This window comes from Cavia porcellus, unplaced genomic scaffold (genome assembly GCF_034190915.1).
Source record: "Cavia porcellus strain 051 isolate PalLab524CR breed Dunkin Hartley unplaced genomic scaffold, mCavPor4.1 scaffold_21, whole genome shotgun sequence".
NCBI classification, from domain to species: Eukaryota; Metazoa; Chordata; class Mammalia; order Rodentia; family Caviidae; genus Cavia; species Cavia porcellus.
Genome location: NW_026947504.1, coordinates 13,079,714 through 13,105,605, shown reverse-complemented (window position 1 = coordinate 13,105,605; position 25,892 = coordinate 13,079,714). Strand labels below are relative to the sequence as shown.

General features: G+C 38.5%; 1 protein-coding gene across 15 annotated transcripts in view; it reads left to right on the top strand.

The window, feature by feature from the left end:
* Prelid2 (PRELI domain containing 2) overlaps positions 1–25,892 on the top strand; it is a 396,128-nt gene that overhangs the window by 16,874 nt on the left and 353,362 nt on the right. For 7 of the 15 annotated variants that reach the window (XR_010041654.1, XR_010041653.1, XR_010041651.1 and 4 more), the window contains exons 3-5: positions 334–407; positions 1,889–2,049; positions 20,171–20,276. Coding sequence is in view for 7 of the 15 variants with exons in the window: in XM_005006977.4 (XP_005007034.1) it covers positions 334–407; positions 1,889–2,049; positions 20,171–20,276 (341 nt within the window). In the remaining 8 variants the exon portion in view is untranslated. Of the gene's footprint in view, positions 1–333; positions 409–934; positions 970–1,888; positions 2,354–20,170; positions 20,277–22,454 lie in introns of all 15 variants that reach the window. The other 8 variants (XR_010041657.1, XR_010041656.1, XM_063232303.1 and 5 more) reach the window with 6 other exon arrangements.

The following is a 25,892-nucleotide window of genomic DNA, read 5'->3' as shown; positions in this document are numbered from 1 at the left end:
CTCACATTAAAATATTCACTTTTTGATCAGACGGAAATGCACTGGCCATTGGCATTGGCAGTCCAGAGTAAAGGACAATGTGTGATTTTTTTTTCCTTTTAATCCCTGACTTGAGTATGGTCTTGTGGTTAGAAACTAACTCCTTCATCACAGATGAGGAGTATCTATGATTTGGCTCAGAAAAGTCAAAGAAAGTGAGTTTTGAGTCATTATTTTTTCTAGTTGTTCTACTCCTATGTACAGAAAATTGAGGTGACTTGTAAAGCTTTATTGACATTAAGATAAGAATGCATTTTCTTAATTAAATTTTTAAGTAAAAATTTCTTCTTTTAGATGAAACAACAGGAATCATCTATAGAAAGAGGATTGCAATCTGTCAGAATGTGATTCCAGAAATTTTAAGGAAGGTAAATTCATTTCCAAATGTGACTACAGTGGGGTACCATTGAGTAATTTTTGATAGTCTTGGACAGAGAACATTTTTAGGTGTAAAGGAGCACTGAGACTTGCTGTTTCTTCCACTTCACAGCAGTTCAGAGGAAGAAAGCTTTTTCATAACAATCCAGTTTTGGCACGTGTCACTGCAGATAATTTGTCTCAGTCTCTCTGTCTTTTCTATGGATGGTTCTTAATGGATATAGAGATAGTCTGTGATAATTTTTAAGATACATTTAACATTTTGCATGAAGTTACTGTCTTTAAATTTTATCCTGCTTAGAAATGACTCAGATAAAAGTGATTAGAAGTTGGCAGATTGTAAATATTTACTGTGATTTTGAAATAAGGAAAAGTTTCCATTTCTAATTCACTGTTAGGAATTCCTGAGAGGAAAATGTTCTTAGTGCTGTGTGTAAGCCTTACTGTGTTCCGTTTCTGTAAAGTAATATTGCTGACAAAATCTTCATGATAGCAAATTGTTTTTTCTCTTTGAAACCTTTAAGCATCCTGGTGATTATTTTTTGGAGAAAGGTGAGTGGAGATTTTTAATTGCATTGCTTGAACCATAGAGAGACTTTTGACAAGTTTTAAAAACTGTTAAGAAGTGCACACTTTTGAAATTGTCATAGGTAGCTGTTCTACCCCGGAAGAGATTCTGGATATGGTGTAAAACTCAGCTTGGCTCCTGCTGATTAGCTTGCAAATTAAATTGCTGTGCTGCATGTAGGAAAAATGGCAGCTTTCATCACTGCCTTATCATGGATTAAAAGACTCTGTCATGTTCTTAGCTAATATGACAATGAAAAGGAACTTTCCTTTATTTTCCAGATAGTAATGTGTTGCACTGTAGCAGCAAATTATTACTGCCTTTTTCCACAGAGTGCATACCCTGCCTTTGCCCTACATACCACTTTGAATCTATTATTTAAAAAGGCATTCAACTTTGTCTTGTATCTCAATTCTTAAATAATTTAAGGATACTTCTGACTTGTACAACTTTGCCTCTGTAGTTTTCCATGTCTTCTCTACCTAAGAAAGCATACATTTCTAGGCATTGGACAGAGTTTAAAATAAAGAAAATATTTTACATGATATTGTCCTGCATGGGAGCTTGTAAGTATGCTTGATCAGAATTCATCAGTTTAAGGAGGCCATATCCAGCTTTAGAGGAGACATGAAGGAGGCTGATAATTTGCTTAGTGTGTAGCAGTTAGGGAAATCAGGCCAGGGACTGCATAGCCTACATAAATCCTGGGCCATTTGCATGTTCTTATAGCACTCAGTAAGGTCACAGTGTGTTTGATTATCAAGAGTTACAGCCATTGGTGAGCCGTCATCCGTACAGCAGGATCTCTTGTCTTCTTTATTATCAAGACTGAAAGTGGGTCTAGAAGCAGTCCCTGTGTAGCTTTTCTTAAACTGAGCAAGCCAACCTCCTTCTGTTGGACAGGTGAGCATTTTAAAGGTACCTACTGTCCAGTTAGAAGAAGAATCATGGCTCAATCTTCAGGAAAGAAACATGGCTATACGGAGTCACTGCCTTACATGGACACAGTACGCATCCCTGAAGGAAGAGTCTGTCTTCAGGGAAAGTATGGAAAATCCAAATTGGTAAGATCACCTGTGTGTGTGTGTGTGTGTGTGTGTGTGTGTGTGTGTGCACGTATTTTGGGTGCAGGGATATATATATGAACACAAATATTGAAAAGCTGTGATTCTATACTTAGGACCTCTGTCTGTAACTCACAAATTTTGTCATTGCAGAAAAAGTAAATGAATGTATTTTCCTTTGGAAGGAAACATGACAGAGCTCAATTCTTCTTTGACCACCTTTCCCAGTTCTGCTGTCTTCTCAGCCGATGAAAGAATATTGTCAGTTTGAATAGTCTTACAGATCTTGCAACACATACCTTAGGTATTTGTATATGTAGTTACTGAGGCTGTGTAATATGGTTTTTATATCTTTTTTACATAATCTTTATATTGTGTAAATTATTGGACCCTTTTTTACTTAAATATTTCTGAGCTTTATTCATTGGTAATTTTATGTATTTATATATATATGTATTTATATATGTACACATAATTTATATATAAGTTATAAATTATATATGTGTACATATATAAATACATATATAATATATACATATATATACCCATTATATATAATGAGATATAATACATATATATACCCATTATATATAATGAGATACATATATAATGAGGTATCTGTCTATCTATGTATCTATTTTTCTCATTCCTTTGTACTGTTATATACGATTCAAGCCTGTGACTACATTTTGTCTGCTTTCTTATTGATAGACATTCACGTGGCATCTAGTTTCTCTTTATTACAAACAGGAACATAGTGGCTGTGAAACATGTTTCTTGTACATGACACTATCCTATGTGTATTTCTCTAGATGAAATTTTTAAATGTTAAGTTTTTGAGATCTTATTTACATACAGTAAAATTTATTTGTCAAGTTCTATGAGGTTTAATAACTATACACAGCTGTATCATTGCTGCAACATTTCAGTAATAGGATATCTGAGATATATTTTTAAACGTTGCTTATTACAAGACAGTTCAGTGGGGAAAGCCACTTTAACATACAGTTTGGAACACCTGAATAATCGACGTGTCAAAGAATGGAGTTGGACTCCTACTTCACAACAAATATAAAACTAACTTAAAATGGATCTTCTTCCTTCTTCTCTCTCTTCCCCCTCCTCCTCATCCTCCTTCTCCTCATTCTTCTCTCTGTCTGTCCCAGATGCTATCTGTCTTTGTGGCTCTGGCTGGTCTCAGTCTCTCAGGCTCAAGTGATCCTCTCACCTCAGCTCCCCGAGTGCCAGGCCACAGGCATGTATCACTGTGCCTGGCTCTTAGAGGTAGATTTTAAAAACAAAACTAACGCCTGGGCATGATGGTGTATTCCTGTAATCCCAGCACTAAGGACCCTGAGGCAGAAACTCCATGACTAGGCCAACCTGGTTTACATAATGAGACCCTGTTTAAAAAAAAAAAGAAAGAAAATATATAACATCTCTGGTCATTAGAGAAATGCAAAAATGCAAGTTAAAACAGCTTTAAGATTTCATCTTCCACTAAAAAGAATGGGCATCATCAAGAAGTCAGAAAATTAACAAATGCTTTGGTGAAAAAGGAATCCTCCTCTATTGTTTGTGGGAATGTAAATTAGTACAACCATTGTGAAAATCAGTATGGCGATCTCTCAAATAACTAAAATTAGAAATTCCATATGACACAGCTGTTCCCCTTCTAGAGTTCTTCCCCAAATAGCTAAAGATATATAGTGATATATCATGCCAATGTTTTTGACAGCACAAGCCACAATAACTGAATCCTGGAAACAACCTGTATGCTCATCAAAAGATAATGGATAACAAAAACGTGGTACCTATACATAATGGGATACTGCTTGGCTATAAAGAAGGATACATTTGAGACATTTGTAAATGTACCTGGAAAATACAATATTGAGTGAAATAAATCAGACACATAAACTTAAATAACTGGGATCCTGTAATGATGCTACCAGGGTGCGCCAGTAGCCACCCAGTGGATGCAGGAGCACACCAGCTCTTCCTAGTGTCGTAGTAGGTTCACTACCCGTCAGTTTTCATTTCCTAGTTTCCCTCATAAGAGCTCTCGTAGGACAAGATGGCCAGCATTAAGTGTAAAGGATATGGCCAGAGAATAGAGTTCTTTTCTTTATATGCGAAGTAGTAAAAAGATAGACTTTTTCTGATTTTATGCCAAAGAAATCTTCATTTCTTCTGCTTCATTTTAGCCTTCTTTTTCTTTTTCATTTTCTTCTTCTTCTTCTTTTTTTTTCAGACGTTGGCTAGTCTTAAAAGCTGAACTGAACCTGTACCTATTGTCGTAAAATGATAGTTAGCCCTGGGAATCCAGAGAAAAAGTTCTTTAGAAATCTTTTTTATTTTGTATGCTTTTAAAACATTAGTTTTAAAGTCATTCTGATTTGGGGAATAAATGACACATGCTTGTAAAAATTATTAACCAATTCTGGAAAAAATTCTAATCACCTACAGGTAGTATCTACTTACATAATTTTCTTGATCCATTTCTAATTAAGTTGTTTCTGAATTTTTGGCTGTTCCACCTAGTGTTCTAATGAAAACTAATTGCATATTTCACATTTTAAAATAGATTGAATAGGCAGAATTTCTGGTTTAAAGGTCATGTGCATTTCATATTTTGGCACCTCTTACAGGTCTCCTTTATTAAAAGGTTTGCTCAGTTACACTTTTTTCTTCTTTAGTCTGTTGTGTTCTAATCCTCTCCAAGATACTTTTCTGTCATTGATGCAGCAAACTAATCCTCATCGATGCTTCCTTTGTCAAGGGCAAAGCCAGATATGTCAAGTAGTCAAGTGCAGTGTTTGAGGTTCAAGTTAAGTAACTCACTCCAGGAGACACACTCAGTAAGCCTCTGAGCCAGGGTGTGAATCTGGGTATCCTAACTCCATCTTGAACAGGTGGCGGGGAAGGAATATGGTACGGTGGGAGGGTTTATCTCAGGCTGTCAAGAACTTTGCATCCTTGGTATAAAGAATGACTTTTGTGTTTTCAGGAAGGCTCAGCTGTGGGAGGTTTCTGAACAAGAGAGGATATGCAGAAGAATGTGGTCCAGATTCTAGAGTGTTTTCCCTTAGCTCTTGACATGTATTTAGAGCCATTTAGGTAGACGTTCTAAATGAATGGGCAGTTTGGGAGTTGGAATATGGGGCATCCAAGAAAGGAAGACACATTGTTACTTTTGTTTTGTTCCTCTGTGAGAGAAAGTTAGAGGGATGACCAGTGAGTGCACCCTGAAGGTGAAATACAGAGATTTTTTTTTTTAAACAGAAAATAAAACATACCAATTATGGGTGCCGAGCTTAAAATTAGACTTTCAAGCTATGTGTGGTTTGGCAAGTGGGTTTGTGACCACAAACCAGGTGTTACTTTGTCCCTATGTGGCCTGTTGGCTCCGTTTCAGAACTGGGCTTGGCAAGGGTTTCCTATAGAATTGATTAGCTCTGTTTTTTCTCTTTGTAGCGACCCGATTTCAGCTCTCCGCAGTCCTGGCAGTTGTGGCGAGAGCCACAGTACCCTAACCTGCCCCATCCCTGTCGTATTCTCAGACACTTGGGTATTTCAAATGTTTCCTTTCTTCACTAACTGCATCTGACATTTTCCTCCTGTAGTTTTATGGAAATATATAGTTTTTCAAGATTGGATTTCTCAGGACTGCCAAGAGAATTAGGGTCAGCATATTTCTTTACCGTGTTTGGTGATTAGTGAGGGAAAACCATGAGAGGGAGAACATGGAGAAAGAACTTCTCTCCTCTGAGACCAGCTGAGTCAGCTTGAATCCCTTCCTGTGTTCTGGACCAGTAAGTGTGTTCAGAAGAACATTGTCAGTGGATTGGCCTTGATCAGTCAGAATCTGCCCCGGGACCCAGAGTGAGGTCAGCTTTCTGTCCCTGGGTTTGTGTGGGGGAGAGAGAGGTGTCTGAACAAAAATAACTATACCTTTCACCTCTCTTTTCTTTTCACCATGTTGCTCACTGTCTTTGTTTTGCTTTGGAAGAAGCAGAAACTCATAACTGCAAATGATTACTGGGACATCTCTGTACCAGTGGTGAGGTCTTGCAGGAACTAAAAATCAGGAAGAACTACAGAGCATCATCGTCCCTTCTTTTTCCACGTCTAGCTCATTTATTCTGCATTTCACAGGTCTGCTTTATTCACAGTCAGCCTGACTCTCCTAGACTTTTTGAGGTCTCATGTTCTGTGTTCCAGAAACTAAACTCTTGGGTAAGAGTCTCCCCACTGAAAGTAATTATATGTCCCTTTGTGTAATTTAATTTGCTTCTCTAATTTTCAGTTTCTTCCTTTGTATGGTGGAGGTAATATCCCTATCCCAGAGAGTTCTTATGAGGGCTAAACAAAGTGGCACATAGACTTTACAATCACAATCTTGAAACTTTTGATTTCAGTTTTCATCATGCATTTGTTTTAATATAGAAGCAGTGTTTATAATTATTTTAACACTGCACCAAAGGAGTGCCTGAGATTTTGCATTTCTGCACTTCACCATTTTCAGAGGTATGAACTTCTGAATTCAAGAGTCATGGAACTAGGAATGTTTTATTTTAGCTTCACAGTGGGATTAACCATGGAGAGAGTATATTAAGGGATCAGTGAAAACATTTGGCTTGGAACAAATCTCCCCACATTTCTTATTGTTTCCTTGATTGTTAGAATGGCTGTGGTTGTTGTAGGTCCAGGGATATCACATAGGGTGTGTGATGAAGAGCCTGAATGTCTGGGGTCAGAGACTCTAGGGCAATGTTTTGCTTTGTCTTGGGACCTTTGGGCCGAATCAGAAAGTAGAAAAATGAATTCTTAATCTGAAATTTAAAAAAAATTAAAATCATCTCTTTTGGGAATGTGCTTAATGTATTATGTAGAGCAGGACACAAACATTTACTTTTGAAAATGAGGAATTTTATAGTGTATTATTTATAGTGTATTATTTTAGATGTTTTAGAGGAAAGAATAAAGAAAGTTGTACTTTGTGTTCACTGAAATTTAACATTTGGAGATAGTCTTATTGATTTCTTACTATTTTGTGTTTGCATCGGTTCTTTATTGTAGAATTATTAGTTTGAGTTTCTTATCGATTCTTCTTTGCTAACAGATTTTTATTTCACTATGTAGAATGTAATTGATGTATACTTGATTTGGTTTTAGTAATTAACACTTTATAAAAGTGTCTTATATATTTCCTTAGGTTTTGCACTTTCACCATTATTTTGTGTGGCTTTTTTGTGGCAAATAAAAACTTCTGGTATTTTCATGTCATCCCCATTCGTGGAATTTTACTGTGTTCATGATGTTGCAGAACTGTTTTTGTTCTGTATTTTCTGCTTTTGAGTAACAAAACTGTAACTGTCTTAGTCACCTTCTTGTCACTGGAACTCAACACCTTACACAATTCAAAGGAAGTGAGGTTCTGTTTTGGTTTTTATTTTTTTTTGTTTTTAGAAGTTGTAGTCTTTGCATGGTAGATGGCCTGGTGGAAGGGAACAGGGGGGGAAAGCTGCTCACTTCTTAGTGGACAGAAAGTAGAGTGAAGAATGAAGAACTAGGGAAGATGATATGTTCTTCTATATCAAGCCTCCAGTAACTCGCCTCTTCAGATCAGTCCCCATCTCCTAACAGCTGTACACGCTCTCATAATCACTTTCCAAAAGCCCCACTTCTTGAGTGCATGAGGGTTTTGGGAGACATCTAGGTATAAACCATAACGTTCCTCACCTGGCCCCAAAAGACTCTTGTGAATGTCTTTTGCAGAATGCATCTAGTCCCTCTCTGAGAGTTGTCAAAGTCTTAACAGCTTCAGCACTGCTGAAAAGTTCAAGTGCAAAGTCTCTTCTGCTATTCAAAGCAAACTCTTAGCTGTGAGCCTCTGTAAAAATACAAAAGAAAATTAAACACCACTGATATACAGTGGCATAGCATGAGAAAGAATTGGTGGGTAGAAATGAATGGGACCAAAGGAAGATTGAAGCCTAGCTTGGTGAACTTTAAATTCTTTAACTCCATGTTCTAGCACGCAGAAAAAGCTGTGCCAAGACCTGGACTCCAAATGGCTTGGGCAGTCCCAGCTTTGTTGCTTCTTTCTTAGGCTGACTCTGCTGACTTCTTGCCACTGTCCTTAGACATCCCACCTTCCTGGCTGCTTCAGCTTTCTGGGGTCTCCACTGTACTTGTGATTTCAGTTACACAGCTCATTCATCGCCCTCTCAGGAGCATAGTTCCTATCTTCTTGGGCCTTCTGAAATCTGGATAAGAGCTTTCTGACCCCACAACTCTTGCATTCTGCATTCCTGTAAAATCAGTACCACATGAATGACCTGAGTTCTGCTGTCAGCTCAGAAGTAGTAACCATGTAGTAGTCACCAGCAGCATCATGGCTGCTGAGGCCTCTTAGTGTTTGAATGACTGAGCATTTGGGTCAAATTCTGGTAAACCAATTATCTGGGCAATCCTTCTGAAGCATGATGCCCTGGGGCTCTCCTCAAAACCAAGCCTTTAATTTGCTAGATCCTGACATGCCCTCAGATCATCTTTTTATTGTCCCATTTTAAGTTATTTGGCTTCTTTTTAATGCTAATTTTTAAAGCGCCTAGTTCTCCTCTGCTCTAGCTTTGCTTGTGTTTCCTTTCTGGTGAAAATGGGGTTTTGTTCCTGTTTTCAATATAAACCTGGCCGAAATCCCCCAACAGTACACATGCCACAACCTCAAAGTTGGGCTGCTAGATTACTTAATTTTCCACCCTAATGTCAGTCTCTTGCAAAGTTTCAGGGCATGAGCAAAATGTTGCCAAATTGTCTGCCAGAGAAAAACACACAGGGTCTGGAGCCCAACTGCCAGTGGAGTCCTTGTTGCCAACTGGAACTTCCTGAACCTAGTCTTTTTTTGTGTGTGTATGTGTGTCTTTTTGCTTTTTATCGTACCGGGGATCTAACTCACAACTGCCTGCTTGCAAGACAGGCACCAGCGTTCAGATCTCTGAGCTTCAACCAGAATTTCCCATCAATCTTGACTTACAGCGTTTTAGGATTGCTTCTCTAGATAGCATCTCTAAATCTTTCCAAACTCCTCTTGCAAGCCAGTTCCAAAGACTTCTGAACTACATGGTCAGTGCCACATCCAGCGTAGCTCCTGAAATTCCTGAGTGGAGGATGGTGGAGGCTGAACAAATGAAGACAAGAGTCAGAATGCAGAAAGCTGAGGTCAGGTGGAACCCTCTCTTCTGACAGGACAAAGGGAACTGCCCAACCACTGCAGTGCATTTATTTATACAATCAGCAAGAGGCTGATAATAGGTGAGACCCCCACTCCAAGTGTACAAAAGGACCTGCCTAACAACTTGTTTGTCTGGCTCACCTCAGGCACTCCTTGTTCTAGGGCTTACCTTGCTTTAGCCTGTACGTGACCAATGTCCAGCTCAATTGGTCCCCATAGGTCAGGCCGTATCAGAGCAATGACCCCACTTCGCTGGTACCAAATTCTGTCTGGTCACTTTGTTGTCACTGGGACACAGTACTTGACATCCACAGTTTAAGGGAGGAGAGATTTCTTTTGTCTTATGTTATTTAGGTTTCAGTCCTTGCCTGATTGGTGGCATGGTGGAAGGGCTTGGGCAGAGGAAAACTGCTCACTTCATGGTGAGCAGAAGCAGAGCCAGAAGGGAGGAGACAGTGAGGGTGATGTGTCCTTCCAAGTCACATCTCCCAGAGACCCATCTCTTCAGACCAGACCCTACCTCCTAATAGCAAATCAGCTGTCAACCACAATTATCCTGTCACCTTTCAGAGGCCTGCTCTGAGCACATGAAGCTTTTTGGAACATCTAACTATAAACCATGACAATGGCCCATGCTTTCACCTTTCCATATCTGAGAGCTTCTGAGTATCCTTTGATGATTGCCAAGCTTGGTTTTGGGATTAAAACCACTCTGTTTAGAAGAGTATGCATTGACAATATCAAGTATATACTTGATATGTGCATTCAATTTTTATAAAAACATCAATGAAATTCCTCCTGGAATAGAATAAAATAAACAATTTCAAATCAGATTTTATATGTTAAATTAATTGAAGGGATAGCCATTTGTTGTTTAATGAATTTTAATTACTATTGAAGTTACTAATATGAATACTTTTTATTCTAATAAATAGGTACATAACTCTCTGAAGTTTTTGAATTTCTGAATTAAAACATCCCAACTCTCAAGTAATTACCTGAAATATCATAAAAAGTTTAATTTGTGTGTTTCAAGGACTAGTTGTTACACATTTTTATTTTTATATTCATCTTTTTCTGTCCTTTGGAGTAAGGAGTATTTTTTTTCAGGAGCAAACTTGACAGTTCGGTGATTCTGTGTGTTTTTAAAACAGGCACTGGCCTCTTTGATTGACTTCCAAACTTGATTTTGCTTACATATTAAAAATCTTTGGCTCTGCTCACTTTCCTTAGGCATTATTTTTAAGCCTCAATCCTGGTACTAAAGGGCTTGAGGGTGTAATTATCTAATAGCCCAAATAAATACTACTGTGTTGGTCCCAATACACGACTCCCTGTTCTCATATTGACCTTGCTTTTCAGTACAGCACTGGGTGATCAAGCAGTTAACGGAATGCATGGCCAATTATGACAAGCCAAGCAACAAGGCCATCTCTGTGCACATAGGACATCTGGGCTCGAGCCTTACATTTGCTTAGTAAGACTGCCCTCCAAAAGATACTCATTTGCAATTTGGTGCTTGTGTTCACATAATCAGGATCTTCTCTTAATCCCCATCCTTTATTTACTGTTGCATGGTGGCTGTTCTGTGAAGTCACAGTTTTTGAGTTTATCCCCAATCTGTAGCGCAGGGTGTGACTCACAGTGCGTGCCTGTAGCCATTTGTGAGAAGAGTGATGAATGCTCATGGGGATGCACATAGTACTCCTTTTGCACTGAACAGAAATGGGGGTAAGGTGAGCAAAAGGGTTGAAATTGGAAAGAGGACAAATGCAGACTGGGAAGCTCTAATAGGGTTTAGTGGGAAAGGCCATGTAGAAGGAATTTGGAGCCAGTTGTATAGGAATCTCTTCGGCTTTCTCCTTGGTCACCCACCTGCTCTTTGAGGCAGTGTTGGCCTGAGCTGCCTCACAATATCATATGAAAGTTTAATAAGATAATAGATGGGAATGTTCGACACTAAAGCACTAAGTAAATGTAAATTGTGAGACCTGGTGCAGAATAAAAGTTATTTTCGAAGTGGGGTGGCTCTTTAAAGGCACTTCGGGAAATGGAATAAGCTGCTTTATTGAAGAGGCAGGTGAAATTGAGCTGGAAACAATGGTTAGCTAAGAGAGCAGTCTATGGCATTTGTAAATAAGAACTTTTCAAATATATTAGTGGATGCCTATTGATTTTCTTTTAATATACCTTTGTCCTTTGGTTTTGAGTAGTATATTAGTCCAAGGTTTAAGGGGAAAATGAAAAAGTACAGATGCATTGTGATGATTCTAGTTTTGTAGTTAGAGCTGGTGCCAGATGAATATGCTGAGTAGCTGGGTTTGGGAGCCCGTGATTACTAGTAAGTGGCCTGTGGTCCTAGTGATAAGCAACCCTACAACTGGCGACCCATTTAGAGCTCTGTTTTTTTGCAAAATTCTCGTTAATCTTGTAGAGCATGACCAGTTGATAATCTAGCTCTCTGGCAAACAGTAAACATTTTGCATTAGAAACACCCTGCTGAAAATTTGAGCAAAATTTAGATGAAGGCTCTCTTGAATGTGTGAGAGGAATGATCAGTGGAAGTAAGTGAGGAGGACCAGAGTCTCTTGGATCAGTCTGATTCATGTCAGAATTGTGTGGTTTTATGGAGCAGAATTCCAGTTAACTCACTTTCTTTCTTTCTTTCTTTTTGTTTTTGTGTTGGCTTTTGTATCTACAATAAATTTAAAAATTAAATGTTAAGAAGTATGGTATTTTATCAAGCAGATGTTGATGTAATGCAGAACAAAATGGAGATCTTGAGACAATAGAGAGGAACCTCATGACACTCCGCCTCCTCTCAGGCTCCTCCGTCAGGCTGTGCTTCAGCACTTGGGAACTGGGTTGTCCCGAGGGCTAATATTGGGAGCTGATGAAGAATAAAACTTACAACTTGAGCTGTTTCGAGACTCCCATTTATGGCTATATTTTCAAATGTTTTAGATGCTGGAGGTGGAACCTGCTCCATTTTCTGTGCAGCTGACCTCAAGAGACTTGTGACATCAAAAGGAATTCAGTTGTTGATTCATAGCTAGTCCTGTTTGAGCCTCTGGAATGACTGCTGCCCAAAGATAGGAAAACTGTCCTGCCTGCATATAGGTCTAGTTGGGATGAATGTTACTCTAAGAAGTCCTTATTAAATATTTTAAAATAATTTTTCCCGTTTGTTTGCAGATATTTATTATGTGTCCATATAAATATGTTCATTCTCTTTTCAGTTCTGTACCCTTCTTTTCCCTTGACCCCAGAGTAAACTGGTATTCTGACCATCAGCCATGTGGATTAATTTTGCCTGCTATACCTCTCAATGGCATGACCTGTGTTGGGGCTTTTCATTTGCTCAGCATTGTGTCTGTGAGCACTATCTTGGGTGTATCAGTAGTTCTCCCATTTTTCTGTTGCTGTGTAGCATTCCACTGTATGGGAACACTGGAGTTGCTGCGATTTATTTAGTCATTCTGCTGCAAAATCACCCAAACACACAAACGCAGAATTGTATTGTACATAGTGTACTTACTTTTACATTGACTGTAAATCTGAGACTGTTTTCCTTGTTAATATTTCATTTTTAAGTAATCTTTTAGTGGCCCTTCAGATATAGTCAGTGTACAAAATGATTCCAGTTTATTTTAGTAAATGGTTCAATTTTTGGCATTTGCGTTGTTTCCCGTTATTTGTTCCTATGTATAAAGGTGTGATGGATCTTTGTGTAGATTACTATAAGCCATCATCCAAAATGATTTGCTTAGGACAAAGATGTCTTATATAGGTTCAAGGGTTTTGTATGAGGCTTGAATTAGGTATTGCTAAGCTGGGGCATATACTGTACACTCCGTTGATGAGTTCATAGCTGCACGTGCTGTTAGGAGTGGGGCCTGGGTGGAGGGTAGGTCATAACCCATGGGCATAATCTGGTTCTTGTCTTGTCTCTCTCTTGTTCTTCCTTGCCCTGTCTGTTTCTTGGCTGCCATGAAGTGAGTTTTCCTTTGCTACATTCTCTGTTGTATTATTGCATTGAAACCAGCCAACTGTGGACTGAGATCTCTGAAATGATGACCCAAAATAAATCTTGCCTCCTTTAAAATAAATATGCAGGTGTGTTCCCTGAAAAGCACACATACACTCACACACACACACACACAGTATATATGGACATATGGAGCATGCTTTATAATATAAATATATATGTTATATTTATAATCGAAAAGCACTTATTGAGAGCCTTGTAAACTGCACTGTTTCTCTGAGGAAGCACAGTTACAGAAATGGATTTAACCAGACAACCTGGTGGAGATGGCATAGTCTGTGTGGTGGAGCACAAACACAAGCAGTGTGAGACTCAGGAATCATGCAGAGACTAAGTGGGCCATCTGCCCTGAACACCTTACATTTCCTTCGGGGCACCCCCTTTCTGTATGGTTGTAGAAGGCTCAAAACACTGTTATTAGAATCAAAATGTCATTACAGGAGTAATTTGGAACCTTTTTTTCCTCCCCTCACAGACACTTTAATTAAATTCCCATCACGAAAACAATTAAGATTTGCCATATCTAGTCAGTCAGTAATTCAGGGACAGCATCTCATTAAGAGCTCTTGCTTTTCCAGAATGTGCTGTTTTGAGGATTCAGAGTTAGTGATTTCCTGCTTCTGGCATTAATTCCTGATCCATATTTTCCCAAATCTAGATAGAAGACATTTCAAATAAGCTCAAAATAGGAGATGGTTGTATAATAGCACTAATGTTCACGAAGGTGTTCCAAGGATTGAGCTGTGCTTTCTGTTGTGTTTCTGTGTGTTTTATGTTGAATTGCATCCATGGAATGACAGAGCAATAGATGTGACTCAGCTGCAGGTGCTGCTTGAGTGAATGAGCCCTCCCAGATAGTCTGAGCGGTTTGCCCCTAAGCCGGGGAAAGTGTGCTCTCTCCTGACTCTGGCAGGTAGAATTATATCCCTGACAAGTATTGGGATGTAGAGTTATAAATATCATTTTTGCTCATTCCCTTCCTCTTCTTTATTCTCCTTCATCTCCAGCTTTTTCTTCCTACATGCATTATTGATTTCCTACAATATGCTAGTAATTGCAATTGGATTTGAGGATGCCAGGAACTGCAAATAGATGTAGCCACTTATAAAAACACTTGGCATTACGTATTAACTTTGAAATTGTGCCTATCTTATGACCTAGATACTTCACTGGTATTCAGTTCTTCATACGTATACCTAGAAGCATTATTAATATTTTCATAACAGTACTGTTGATAATCGCCTTAAGTGGGGTCCATTTTAAATGTCATCTTCAGTGAGCAGATACATAATTTGGAGTGTTTCAAACAGTAGAACACTATGTAGCAATGAAAATGAACAAGAATAACTACATATAACTTGGAGAAGTCTCATAAATCTTACCATGTGGGCTTTAGTTTCTGTGCCTTCCTAGATAGCACGGACGTGATAACTGTGTACTTGGGAAGCTGATTTGGGGTGTTGTGGAGTATAGAGATTCAATTTGGATGACAGCGGCCCCCAAGGGAAGCAGTTGCTATGGTGCTCTAGAGAGAAAGTGCTGTGCTAAACCCAGACAGTAGCAGTAGCCAGAAAGAGAATGGCATGAATGGAGAGAGGGTTGTTAGAAGTGAAATGAACAAAGTCTGGTGCCTGGATATTTGGATTGATCACAGAGAGAACTGTGATGTGTTGCTGAGATTTCCATCTCATGGACTAGAGGATGGGTTTGTCATTAAGATCAGAGGAGAACCTGGGTTTTGAGGTGGTAGATAATGAACCTGTGTGACATCAAACTCAAAAGTACCTTGGGTACTTTTTCTTTTTAATTTCTCTTTACTGCAGTTTATGTCTAAAGGGGGAAGTAACTTTTGAAACATAACAATCTTGAAGATAGTATATTATCTAGTGTATAAAATACACTGTGACTATACACGTTCTTCAGGAGTGTTATGGATTAAGAACTGGTGGTCAGCTTAATGCCGGCTGGATTACATCAGCATGACATTGAGTGAAGATGCTCCACCTGAGGAAAGTTGCCAGGATAAATAGGTGGAGAAGAAGGGAGGTGTGGAGGGTTGAGGCATAAAGGAGGCATTGTGGGTTCTCCTATGAGTTGCTGTCTGAGCTGTTGGTTCTCCTGGCTTTGGTCCTCACATCGAGCATTGCTTCCTGGCTCCGGAGGGGAAGATGTGTGCTGCTTGGTCTCCAGGATGAACTTATCATGCTGTTTCTTCAGAGGAGCTCGGGGCCTCCGTGTCACTGAGGACAGCTGTGGTACCTTTCAGGACAGCCCTGGTCTTTGTTGTGAGTGTGACTTCTTGGCTCCAGCGTAGAGCCCTCATCCCACTAGCACAGCTCCTTCATCCTGCTGGATAGACTTTCTGGCTTCCGCTGACCCTGGGGTCTTCCCAGCACAGATTCGTAAAAGAGACTGGTGTGAGTCCTTGTTGTGGGCTTGGACCTCCAGTTGGACTCATGGAGGCATTGTCCTGAACTCTGGGTTTTTATCTGGACTCATGTGGGACATTGCTGTGGGGTTTAGGCTCTTGACTCAATAATCTATGTCTTTGGTGTTGCGGATAGATTTCCTGCATTTTCCTGTGTTAACTCGTGCTGACCATTATAAAAATATTATAAACTCCATGCCTTGATACTAATTGTTCTCTGTGTACAACCCTTGACTACAATAAGGAGTAAGTATGATCCTCAGTTAAAATGCCATAAATGCATTGCAGTAGTCTCCCTAGAGTTGACAGACATGAGAGCCAGGTGTTGGGAAACTGAATTATCTTTAGGTCTCTTGAGTGGGATACCATACACTTCAAGTGTGCATGGGAAAAAAGCCTTAGGACAGAAGGCCTGACAAACTGAGGTTACGTAGTGTGGGGAAAGGAAAGCAAAGGGGTATTTAGGGAACTTTTAAATTTAAGCCCAACCCAAAATCAGTGCATACCTTTGCTGGGAATGATTCTTGTACTTTGGTAGCACAGAGTCTTTTGAAAAATAATGTGTGAATATAAAATGATACACAAGCCCTTCATATGATTTGTCTGTGATTACCAGAATAATGCATTTTGTAGAAAATTTGTAAGCCACTAAAAAGATCATAATATGTAAACGGCACCTATAATTCGAATACCCACAGATTCTATTTAACATTTCAGCTCTGTCCTTCATCTGTTCATCCCTCTTTATTTGTACAGAGCTGAAATTAGGCTGCCCGTTGTTATGTAACCCACTGTGTTTTGTACCAGAGCTCGAGGGGCTAATCCTAGAGAGAGGTATCTAGGTTAGCCATGAGTAGTGAGAAGGAAATGTGTGGTGTGCTTTGTCAATGAGTTATTGAGGGAGAATGCAACATTTTTTTGTCTGACAGTCTTAAAATATAATAGAATAAACTCTTCATCTTGTTGATGACAAGGGCACGACTCCGTTTTACTGCCATGTTATCCTCTGATACGTGGACAAACCTTGAAAATGATTTTGCGAGGGCTCATTTCTCCCAAAAGTGACAGCAAGAAATATCAGTAAGAATATGGTGTAAAAGCAAATTTTATTAATCCCTCACTTACACTTGCCTCGAGGTCTAAAGAGTTCATCTCTCCCCAGAGTGAGAGATTGCACAACTTTTCATTTTTAAATATTAAAATCACTGTTAAATTCTACTCTGTCTAATCCAGAATAAAGACGGGAAAGATTAGTGTCACTCTGATGTAGTTTTACATGAGCAAATCATTTTAAATAGGCTTAAATCTAAGAAGCTGCTTAGACTAAAGGTACTTATGTCAGATTGGATGGGATAACTGTGTGTGAGAGAGAGCGACAGACAGAGACAGACAGACACACAGAGACACAGAGAGAGAGAGAAAGAGAGGGAGGGGTTGGGGGATGAAAAGCCAGAGGGAGATGGAGAGTTTTGAAGGCTTCTTTTTACTGTGTGCATGATCTAATTCTAGAGATGACTGCTGTTAGAAGTTCCAGTCAGAGCTTGTTGGATCCGGTGTTTCTCTGTATATCTTTTTGTGTGTCAGTGCACGTGCTTACATAAGCATGCATCCCCATACATGCAAAAACACATGCAGGGATATATGTTCCGTATTCTTCCTATAGGGATGTAGGAAGGAAGGGAAGATACTTTCTTTGTTTAGTGTTTTTGATTACTAACCAGTTAATTTATTTAACAAATATTCATTGAACTGAATGTAAGCACTGTGTTGAAAATAGTGGGATTGCCTAAAAACAGTAAGAATAAGCAAGATTTTTAGTCATTGGTGGACATATAATTGTTAATCTAACCTGTGGTATGGTGTACACAAAAGATAAGTCCTATTTCCATAAAAGGAAGCAGGCCATTTGCAATCTGGTCTCCTCTTATCCCTTTGGTCTCATCTCTTAACATCTGCAACACCTGTCTTTTGCTACAAACATTCCTAGGAAGATTATGGGAAGGATTTAGCAAGATCTATACCTTGTAGTAGCCATTTGCAGACATAAAGATGTTCACATGATCTCTCTTGTTTCATGACTTCTGGCTTGAGTCTTTGTGGTTTTTCTTTGGTAGAATACTTTGCCTCTGTTTGCCAACTCTTACCTCCTTGGCCACCAGACAGGGGTATCTTTGAGAACAGAGATCATCCTTTTCCCTGTGTCTTCCAGCTCTCAGCATAGTTCTTAGCGTACAGTAGCCGTGCAGTCAGTGTGTTGAAATGACTGAATGAGGCAAAGTCAAATTGAATCCAAATCACTACTGGTGATGAGTACATTTAGCTTTTGTATCTGACAAAATCAGTATCTTTTTCACTTCTAAAAGATAGTTTCACTGGATTCTTGGTTTGTAATTTTTTCTTTTTAACATTTTGAATGTAACAACCTATTCCCCTTCTGGTATGCAAAGTTTCTGCTGGAAAAATCTACTGAAAATTTTACAGAAGCTCCCTTGTATATGGGGAGCTGCTTCAGTAATCTCTGTTACTTTCAACAATTTGATTATAATGTGTCTTGGTGTGGAGCTTTCTGGACAGATCCTCACTGGAGTTTGTTGTGCTTTTAAAGTTGTAGGCCCATTTTCCTTTTCAAATTTGGGAAATTTTTCGGCCCTTATTATTATTATTTTTTGCTGTTCTTACTCATTTCTCCTTCTGACCCCATAGTGTATACATTTATGCACTTGGTGCTAGTCCCTAAATCCTTTAGCCTCTTGTCACTTTTCTTAATTCTTTTTTCTTTTTGCTCCACTGACTCAATAATTCCAAATGACATACCTTCATGTTTGCTGATTACTTTCTTCTGCTTGGTCAAGTTTGCTATTGAAACTCCTAGTCAGTTTTTCAGTTCTTAAATTCTTCACCTCTGGAGTTTTTATTTTTTAAATTTCTCTTTATTGATATTCCAATTTTGTTCATGCATCATTTTCCTGGTTTGATTTAGGTATGTCTCTGTATTGTCTTGTAGCTCATTGAGCATTCCTTAAAATGATTACTTAAATTATTTGTGAGGTAATTCTTAGGTGTCTATTTCGTTAGGATCACTTTCCAGACTGGAATCTAAAAATTATTTGGTTCTTTGATTAGGCCATGTTTCCTTGCTTCATGGAATACTTTATGATGTTTTGTTGAGATTTGATCATATAAAAATAATAGCGACGTCTCCCAGACTTTGTAGATTGTCTCTGTACACGAGAATCAGCCTTGCCGGGGAGTCTGGAAACGTCACTAACCTTTTGAGAGAATAAGCTTTTTCTGGATTTTGTATGTAATTTCCCAGCTATAGGGTCTGCCCCTACTTCCAAAAGCCCATGATTGCTTGTTCCCTTTGCATCTGTCTGTGGCACTGCAGCCTTTCAAGTGCTGTCACAGGTGGCCAGGTTTGTTTTTGATTTCCGTGGCATCCAAAGTGTACTGCTGCTCCCTTCAGTGTCCTGAGTCACCCCTTAGCATCGCCTTGCAGTACCAGGGTGTGAGAAAAATGTCTAGCTCTTCCCTTTTTCTCCAGAGGCAGAAACCAAGGATTGGCAGCTTTGTTCTGATTGTGCTTTGCTGGGTGGGAGGGGGCTGTCAGATAAATGCAGTGGACTTTCTCGTCTGCTCTGATGTATCTCTTCTTGGCTTTACACTTGCGTGGTGTGCAGCCTCCAGTTCATTGGTTTCTGGAGTTCTCACGGAAACAATTGGGTTCACATATTTTAAGTCAGCATTTCTATGGGGAATGAGGGCTTGTGGTTTCCTATTGAGCCATCTTACTTAGGTCAGTCACGTTTTATGAGATCATATTGGTAGAACTTTGATAATTAAAATCAGTAGAGACAGCAGTGGATCTATTCTCTCACCTGCCCCCCTCTAGTTGAGGGTTAAAGAAGCCCTTCTGGACTCCTGGCTTTGTAGTCTGTCTTTATCTGTCTCTCTTTGGAACCTGTGGCTAACATTTAGTAAGCGCTTATATTTGTCAGTCACTCTTCCTGTCTGTGATATATGTACTAGTTCACTTGTCTGAACAGCTGTAAAAGGAAGGTACTATGATTGTCCTCATTTTGCCTGTGAGAAAACTGAGTTACAGAGAGTTTGAATAATTTACCCACAGTCATGCGGCTGATAATTGTCTGAGACTCAGTTTTTTAATAGGCATTTTATAGCAAAGTGAATATTTTTAAATTGAGTCTCTGTTATTTACCTGATGTAAGTCAGTTTGGAACAAAATCCTTTACTGCAACAGTTACTCAGTTCTTTTGGGTTTTTTTTTTTTTTTTGTGTGTGTTGATTATAAGTGGTAATTATGCTGCTGGAAATGTCTGAAGTTTACATATCCAAATATAGCATGACATCAAAGATATATTTTTGTGTGTTCATTTTCTTTTAGGACAGAGTTCATTCAAAGAGGCAGGATTTCAATCACAGGGGCTGGATTTCTCAACTATATTTTGGAAACTTTTGCCAGCACTTTCTTAAGACAGGGAGCCCAGAAGGTAAGCTTCTTTCCATATTGAACCGACATTCATTTTAAGAAATCATGGGGAGTTTAGTAGGGTACTGAATAAAACGAAATGAAAGAAAAAGTCATTAGCATGCATAATGAGAAAAAATGCTGTTTATAAACAAGTGTAACAAAAAATAATTACTTTCATGATTGTTTCAGAAATCCTAATTGAAGTAAAACTAAAGTACTAATTCAGGCACATTACAAGCAAAATACGCCAGTGAAGAATATCTGATGTTATGGAAAATACTTATAGTCTTAATTATTATATAGTTAAGAGAAATAATAAGAATATTTACGGTATTTATAAGATAATGACAACTATTTAATAAAAATTGTAGTAATAGCTAGTATTTATTGAGCACTGATGATATTCCACTGACTTATACAAATTTTTCATTTTTTATCATTTGATTTTCACAAACCCTTGAAATAGCTATTATGTCTATATTTTGGATGAGGAAAAGATGGAGAATGCAATCTGAAGTATTATATATATCTATATTTATCTTAAGTGTCCATACTTACAGTTTTTATACTGCACAGTTGAGGACTTAGGCTTCCTTGAAGGCATTTTGGAGACCACTCTGGAGTTTTAAGGCCCTCTGTACCCTGTTTAAGTTGATCTTTTTGTTTTTGTCTTTCACCTGTTTTATATGGTGCTATACATGACATTCATATATATTATTTTTCTGGCCTTCCTCGTGTTCCTTTTCAAATTCTTCTAGGACAAAATTCATTCTTGTATGCCTCTTGATATGCCTATTGCTAGGTGGATTGTAAAGCAGATATTTCAGTGTTTTATTATCATTAATTGCTATGGTAATCTGGTAATCATACTTATTTTTGGAGTTTACTTGCAACATATGCATATGTTACCTCATTTTGTTTTGTGGGTAAAGTTAATGGTTGCTCTAATGAACTGTGCAACTGACTGTTTTTATTTTTGCAAGTTCAGGTTCAACAATGAACCTGGAGCAGGAAGCATCAGTCTGAGGGCGCTGAGGGTGATAAAGGAGTATTTGACACTGTTCATACACCACAGACCCGCTGAGGTTGATGATGTGTACTTGGCCTATTTGAGGCCTGGCACATATCTTTAATCCTGGGCTTGAAGCAAAATCTAACATCACCTTAACACACTAGGACACTATTTCTTTTTTTCTTTTATATCATATTTATATACATTTATAAAAGTCCCTGTGTTCTGCAAAATTACACTCTAAAAAAATAATAATCATTTTCTTGTCCCTGTTTGAATTGATGACTTCCTTTATCCTATAAATCCTGAAAAAAAATAATAAAAATAATAATAATAAAAGTATGATTTTTCACAATAGGTCACTTAACCAGAAGAATGGGATTCTTATTTTGGGAGGGATGATATTTAGCTGAATGAGGGTTCAAAGTTAGTGTTCCCTAGAATTAAATTGATTGCAAATACTCATTTGCAAAACTGTTCTTATCTTATGGGCCTTACAAAAACAGGTGATGGGTTAGATTTGGCTGTGGACTATAGTTTGCCTACACCTGCTCAGATAAATAAATATTGTTCAGTTAATTCAAGTGAGTCTGTTTTTGATCTGCTGATCAGTCTGAACCTGTTATTATTATTGTTGTTGTTGTTATTATTATTTGGAGACAGGATCTTTCTGTGAAGTTCAGGCTGGCCTGGAGTCAATATGTAGCCCAGGCTGGCCTTGATGTCATGGCAATCCTCCTGCCTCAGCCTCCTGTGCATCACCACACCCCGCCTGTTACTTTGAATCACACTGTAGTTGTGTGTTTTAATGCTGTGAGATGCAGGAGGCACATTTTTTTCCTTTTTTTTTTCTAAATGAAAATTTACTTGAAGAGATAAACACAGCCAGTGTCAGAACTGCCTGCTCTTTCTCCTTCTTACAAATTGTTCAGCACTTGCTTTGTACTAGGTGCTGTGCTTCGTGGGCTAAATGGATTTAGTGAGGGCAGCAGAACCAGTAAAACTGGAGTCTGAACTCAGAGCTCCCCCTTTTGACAGCAAGACTTACTTCTTTTTTTTCTTGGTACTGGAGATCAAACTCACGACCTTGCAGGCACTTGTGCTGCTGAGCTAAATCCCCAGCACCTTCTTCTTCTTTTTTTTAAATGATATTGGGGATTAAACCCACAACCTTGCACTTAACAGGCAAGTGTTTGAGCTGCTGAGCTGAATGTCCAGTCCAAGACTAACTTCTCGCTACTCCATTGTGAATCAAATGGAATCCTGACCTTCTAAACATCATGAACTTCACCAGTGCTACTGGGTATCAGACAAATTTGTGTTATGGTCTACCTTGGGTTGTACTTACAAGGATTCTTTGGTTGCAAGTAACCGCTGGAGGCCAGCTCATTTAGGGGTACAAAGGTGGCAATGGTGGCAGGCTTCGGAAAGGTCTGCTCTGGCAGACCGGCCCGCGTAGTATCACCTTCTTTAGCTTTTGTCTGAAAAACTATGTGTCTGGGTTGTTTTGGTTGCCAGGCTATGTAGTGGGATGTGAGTCTTTACTGTGCAAGTATACATATTACACAGAGTTATGGCCAACAAAAAGACTGTCTTCTAGGTCTTTTTCTTTTTTTTTCTGAATTCTCTAGAGGAGAATTTTTTTGGCTTTCCACACATCAAGAACTAACAAGAGGGTAAGAGGTTGTGGAACTATGATTTATCCTTGGCCATGACCATGTGGATCATGATTGAGGTCACTTCTTAAGGGAGGAAGGCCTATGTCCCCAAAGGCTTTAGTGGAAGAACTGGGATTGTAACCCAGCTCTCGAGCATTCATCTATCAAGGGAGGAGCTCTGGGTTCAGTGTCTAGTAGTACTAAAAAAAAAAAAAATCGCTGCAAGCCTGGGGCTCAGTGGTAGAGCACTTGTCTAGTGTGCTTGGAGACATGGGTTTGTTTCCTAGAATCACCATCACTTAAAAAAAAGGTCTCTAAATATTTTTTAGAATACCCTCAAGAAGAGTCTGTGTCTCCTAATAGCAGAGAGTTTTACTAATCTTAATCCAGATTCCTCTAGCACAAATACTAATTTGGACAGTGCTCTGTAGATCCATGTGGAAAGGAATACAAAGCCAATAGAATGCACCAGGAGGTCCAGAGTTGGTTTCTGATGAATATTAACAACAACAACAAAAAAATCAAGTGACTTATAAGTTGTTAAACTGATGAGCTCAGGTGACTGTATTTTAGTCTCTTTTTTTTTCCCTCTTTATTACAACAAAATTTGGGTTTTATTGCTCCCATAGATCTTACTATTTTTTTTGTAAGAGAATAAAATCAAACATGATAAAACAAAGCTGTCAGTCAAAACCAAGGATAGACATAGCACATGATGTAAAAACAGAGTACAAGGTTATCAACAATGGTACCATAATGCCTTTTGCTTCCTTAAGAAGAATTGTCTATCTCATTAGGTATTATAAAGTTGAACAAAACAGTAGAGAACAAGTCCAATAAAACCTAAACATTGTAAATCTTACAGAACTTCAAAAGAGGATAATAGTCAAACCAGAATGGGCATCAAGTGAATCTTATTGCCTTCAAAGTAGTTGCCTATATTCTGATACCTAATACTGTCATACAGAGTGGAACAGAGTCTAATCAGTCAAAACAAGATAGTGGGAGTATTATAGGACTTCAAATCAAGTTAATAGGAAATCAAAAAGTTACTATAATATATCCTGCTAGTTTTTAAAAAATTTTTCCTCTTAGTTTAAAAAAGAAATAAAAAAATTAAATAATTTTTTAATGAATAAGGGAGAGGTTGAGATAAAAGAGGGCGTAACAACATAACAATATAGGTCAAAGCACGACAGTTTCAGCAACCTAGTGCTTCACCACCAAATAACCCGACTTAATAGTAGTTACCATAGTGTCTTTTTCCTTGAAATATTTGAATATAACTTCATATGCTATAGCATCAAACATATCAAGACAGTGTAACACCATTCAAGTGGATGAAAGCATTGTAGAGTATTTAGAACCAGCTAACAGAAAAATGAACAATGGTTTCTATATTGTCTCTTTGCCTATAACAGTTTTTTTATACTACCACATATGATAAAATCCAGCAAGATACAACATGATAAAACCAATGGAGACAGAAGAGCCATAGTTTGGTGGGGCTTTAAAACAAAATGGTATTAAATCAGCAATAGCTATTATGATATCTTGTTTTCTTCAAAACAGCTGTTCATTGCATCACAGGCCATAATATCAAGAAGCCCAGAATAAAGCCATTCCAATTAATAAGTGAAAACTTTATAAGGCTTAAAGGCCACATAATGGGGAATCATGGTTCCCACATACTTTTATATATTTGAATCATTTTCTACACTAGGGAAACTATTCGGTGTTCACAGATGTGAGTTTGATTTAGTTCACTTATGAGTATGGTTTCAAGCTGCGCCCATTTATTGATAAATATCTCAATGTGATCCTTCTTTATAGCTGAGTAGTACTCCATTGTATAGAAATACCACAACTTTTTTATCCATTCCTCAGTTGATGGACACTTGGGTTGTTTCCAAGATCTGGTGATTACAAATTGTGCTGCTATAAACATAGGCGCGCATATATCACTGTGGTATGATGCTTTCAGTTTTTCTGGCAATATGCCTAGAAGTGGAATAGCTGGAACAAATGGGACTTCCAATCTCAGTTTTTTGAGAAATCTCCAGACTGACCTCCACAAAGGCTGCACCAGTCTACATTCCCACCAACAGTGCAGGAGAGTTCCTTTTTGCCCACAGCCTCTCCAGCATTTGTTGTTGTTGGTGTTCTTGATCCTGGCCATCCTTTCAGGAGTGAGATGGAATCTCAGTGTGGTTTTAATTTGCATTTCCCTAGTGACTAACGATGATGAACATTTTTTCATGTATTTATTTGCCATTTGTATTTCTTCATCTGAGAAGTGTGTATTCATCTCAGATGCCCATTTTTGGATTGGGTGTTTGAATTTTGGGGGTCTGAGTTTTTTTAATTCTTTATATGTTTTAGACAAAAGTCCCTTGTCGGAGGGGGAGTTCACTAAGGTCTTTTCCCAGTTTGTGGGTTTTCTTTTCACTATGCTGGAGATTTTTTTTGACTTGCAGAAACTTTTTAATAAGAGGTAGTCCCAGTTATTGATTCTGGGAAGTATTTCCCGTGCAGTTTGAGTCCTGTTAATCAATTCTCTACCTACCCCTATGTCTTCAAGGTTTCTACCTACTTTGTCTTCCAATAGATTTAGTGTTTCTGTTTTAATATTCATATCTTTGATCCATTTAGATTTTAATTTAGTACATGGTGATAGGCTTGGGTTTAGTTTTAGTTTTCGGCAAATGGAGAGCCAGTTTTTCCAACACCATTTATTAAAGAGACTGTCATTCTTCCAGTGAACCTGCTTGGCCCATTTATCAAAGATAAGGTGGTTGAGTGCATTTGTAGTTGTGGTTGTATCTTCTAATCTATTCCATTGATCTTTGGCTCTATTTTGATTCCAGTACCATGTTGATTTTGCTGCTGTTGCTTTGTAGTATAACTTCAAGTCAGGGGTTGTGATGCCTCCTGCCTTGCCTTTGCTGCTTAGAATTGCCTTTGC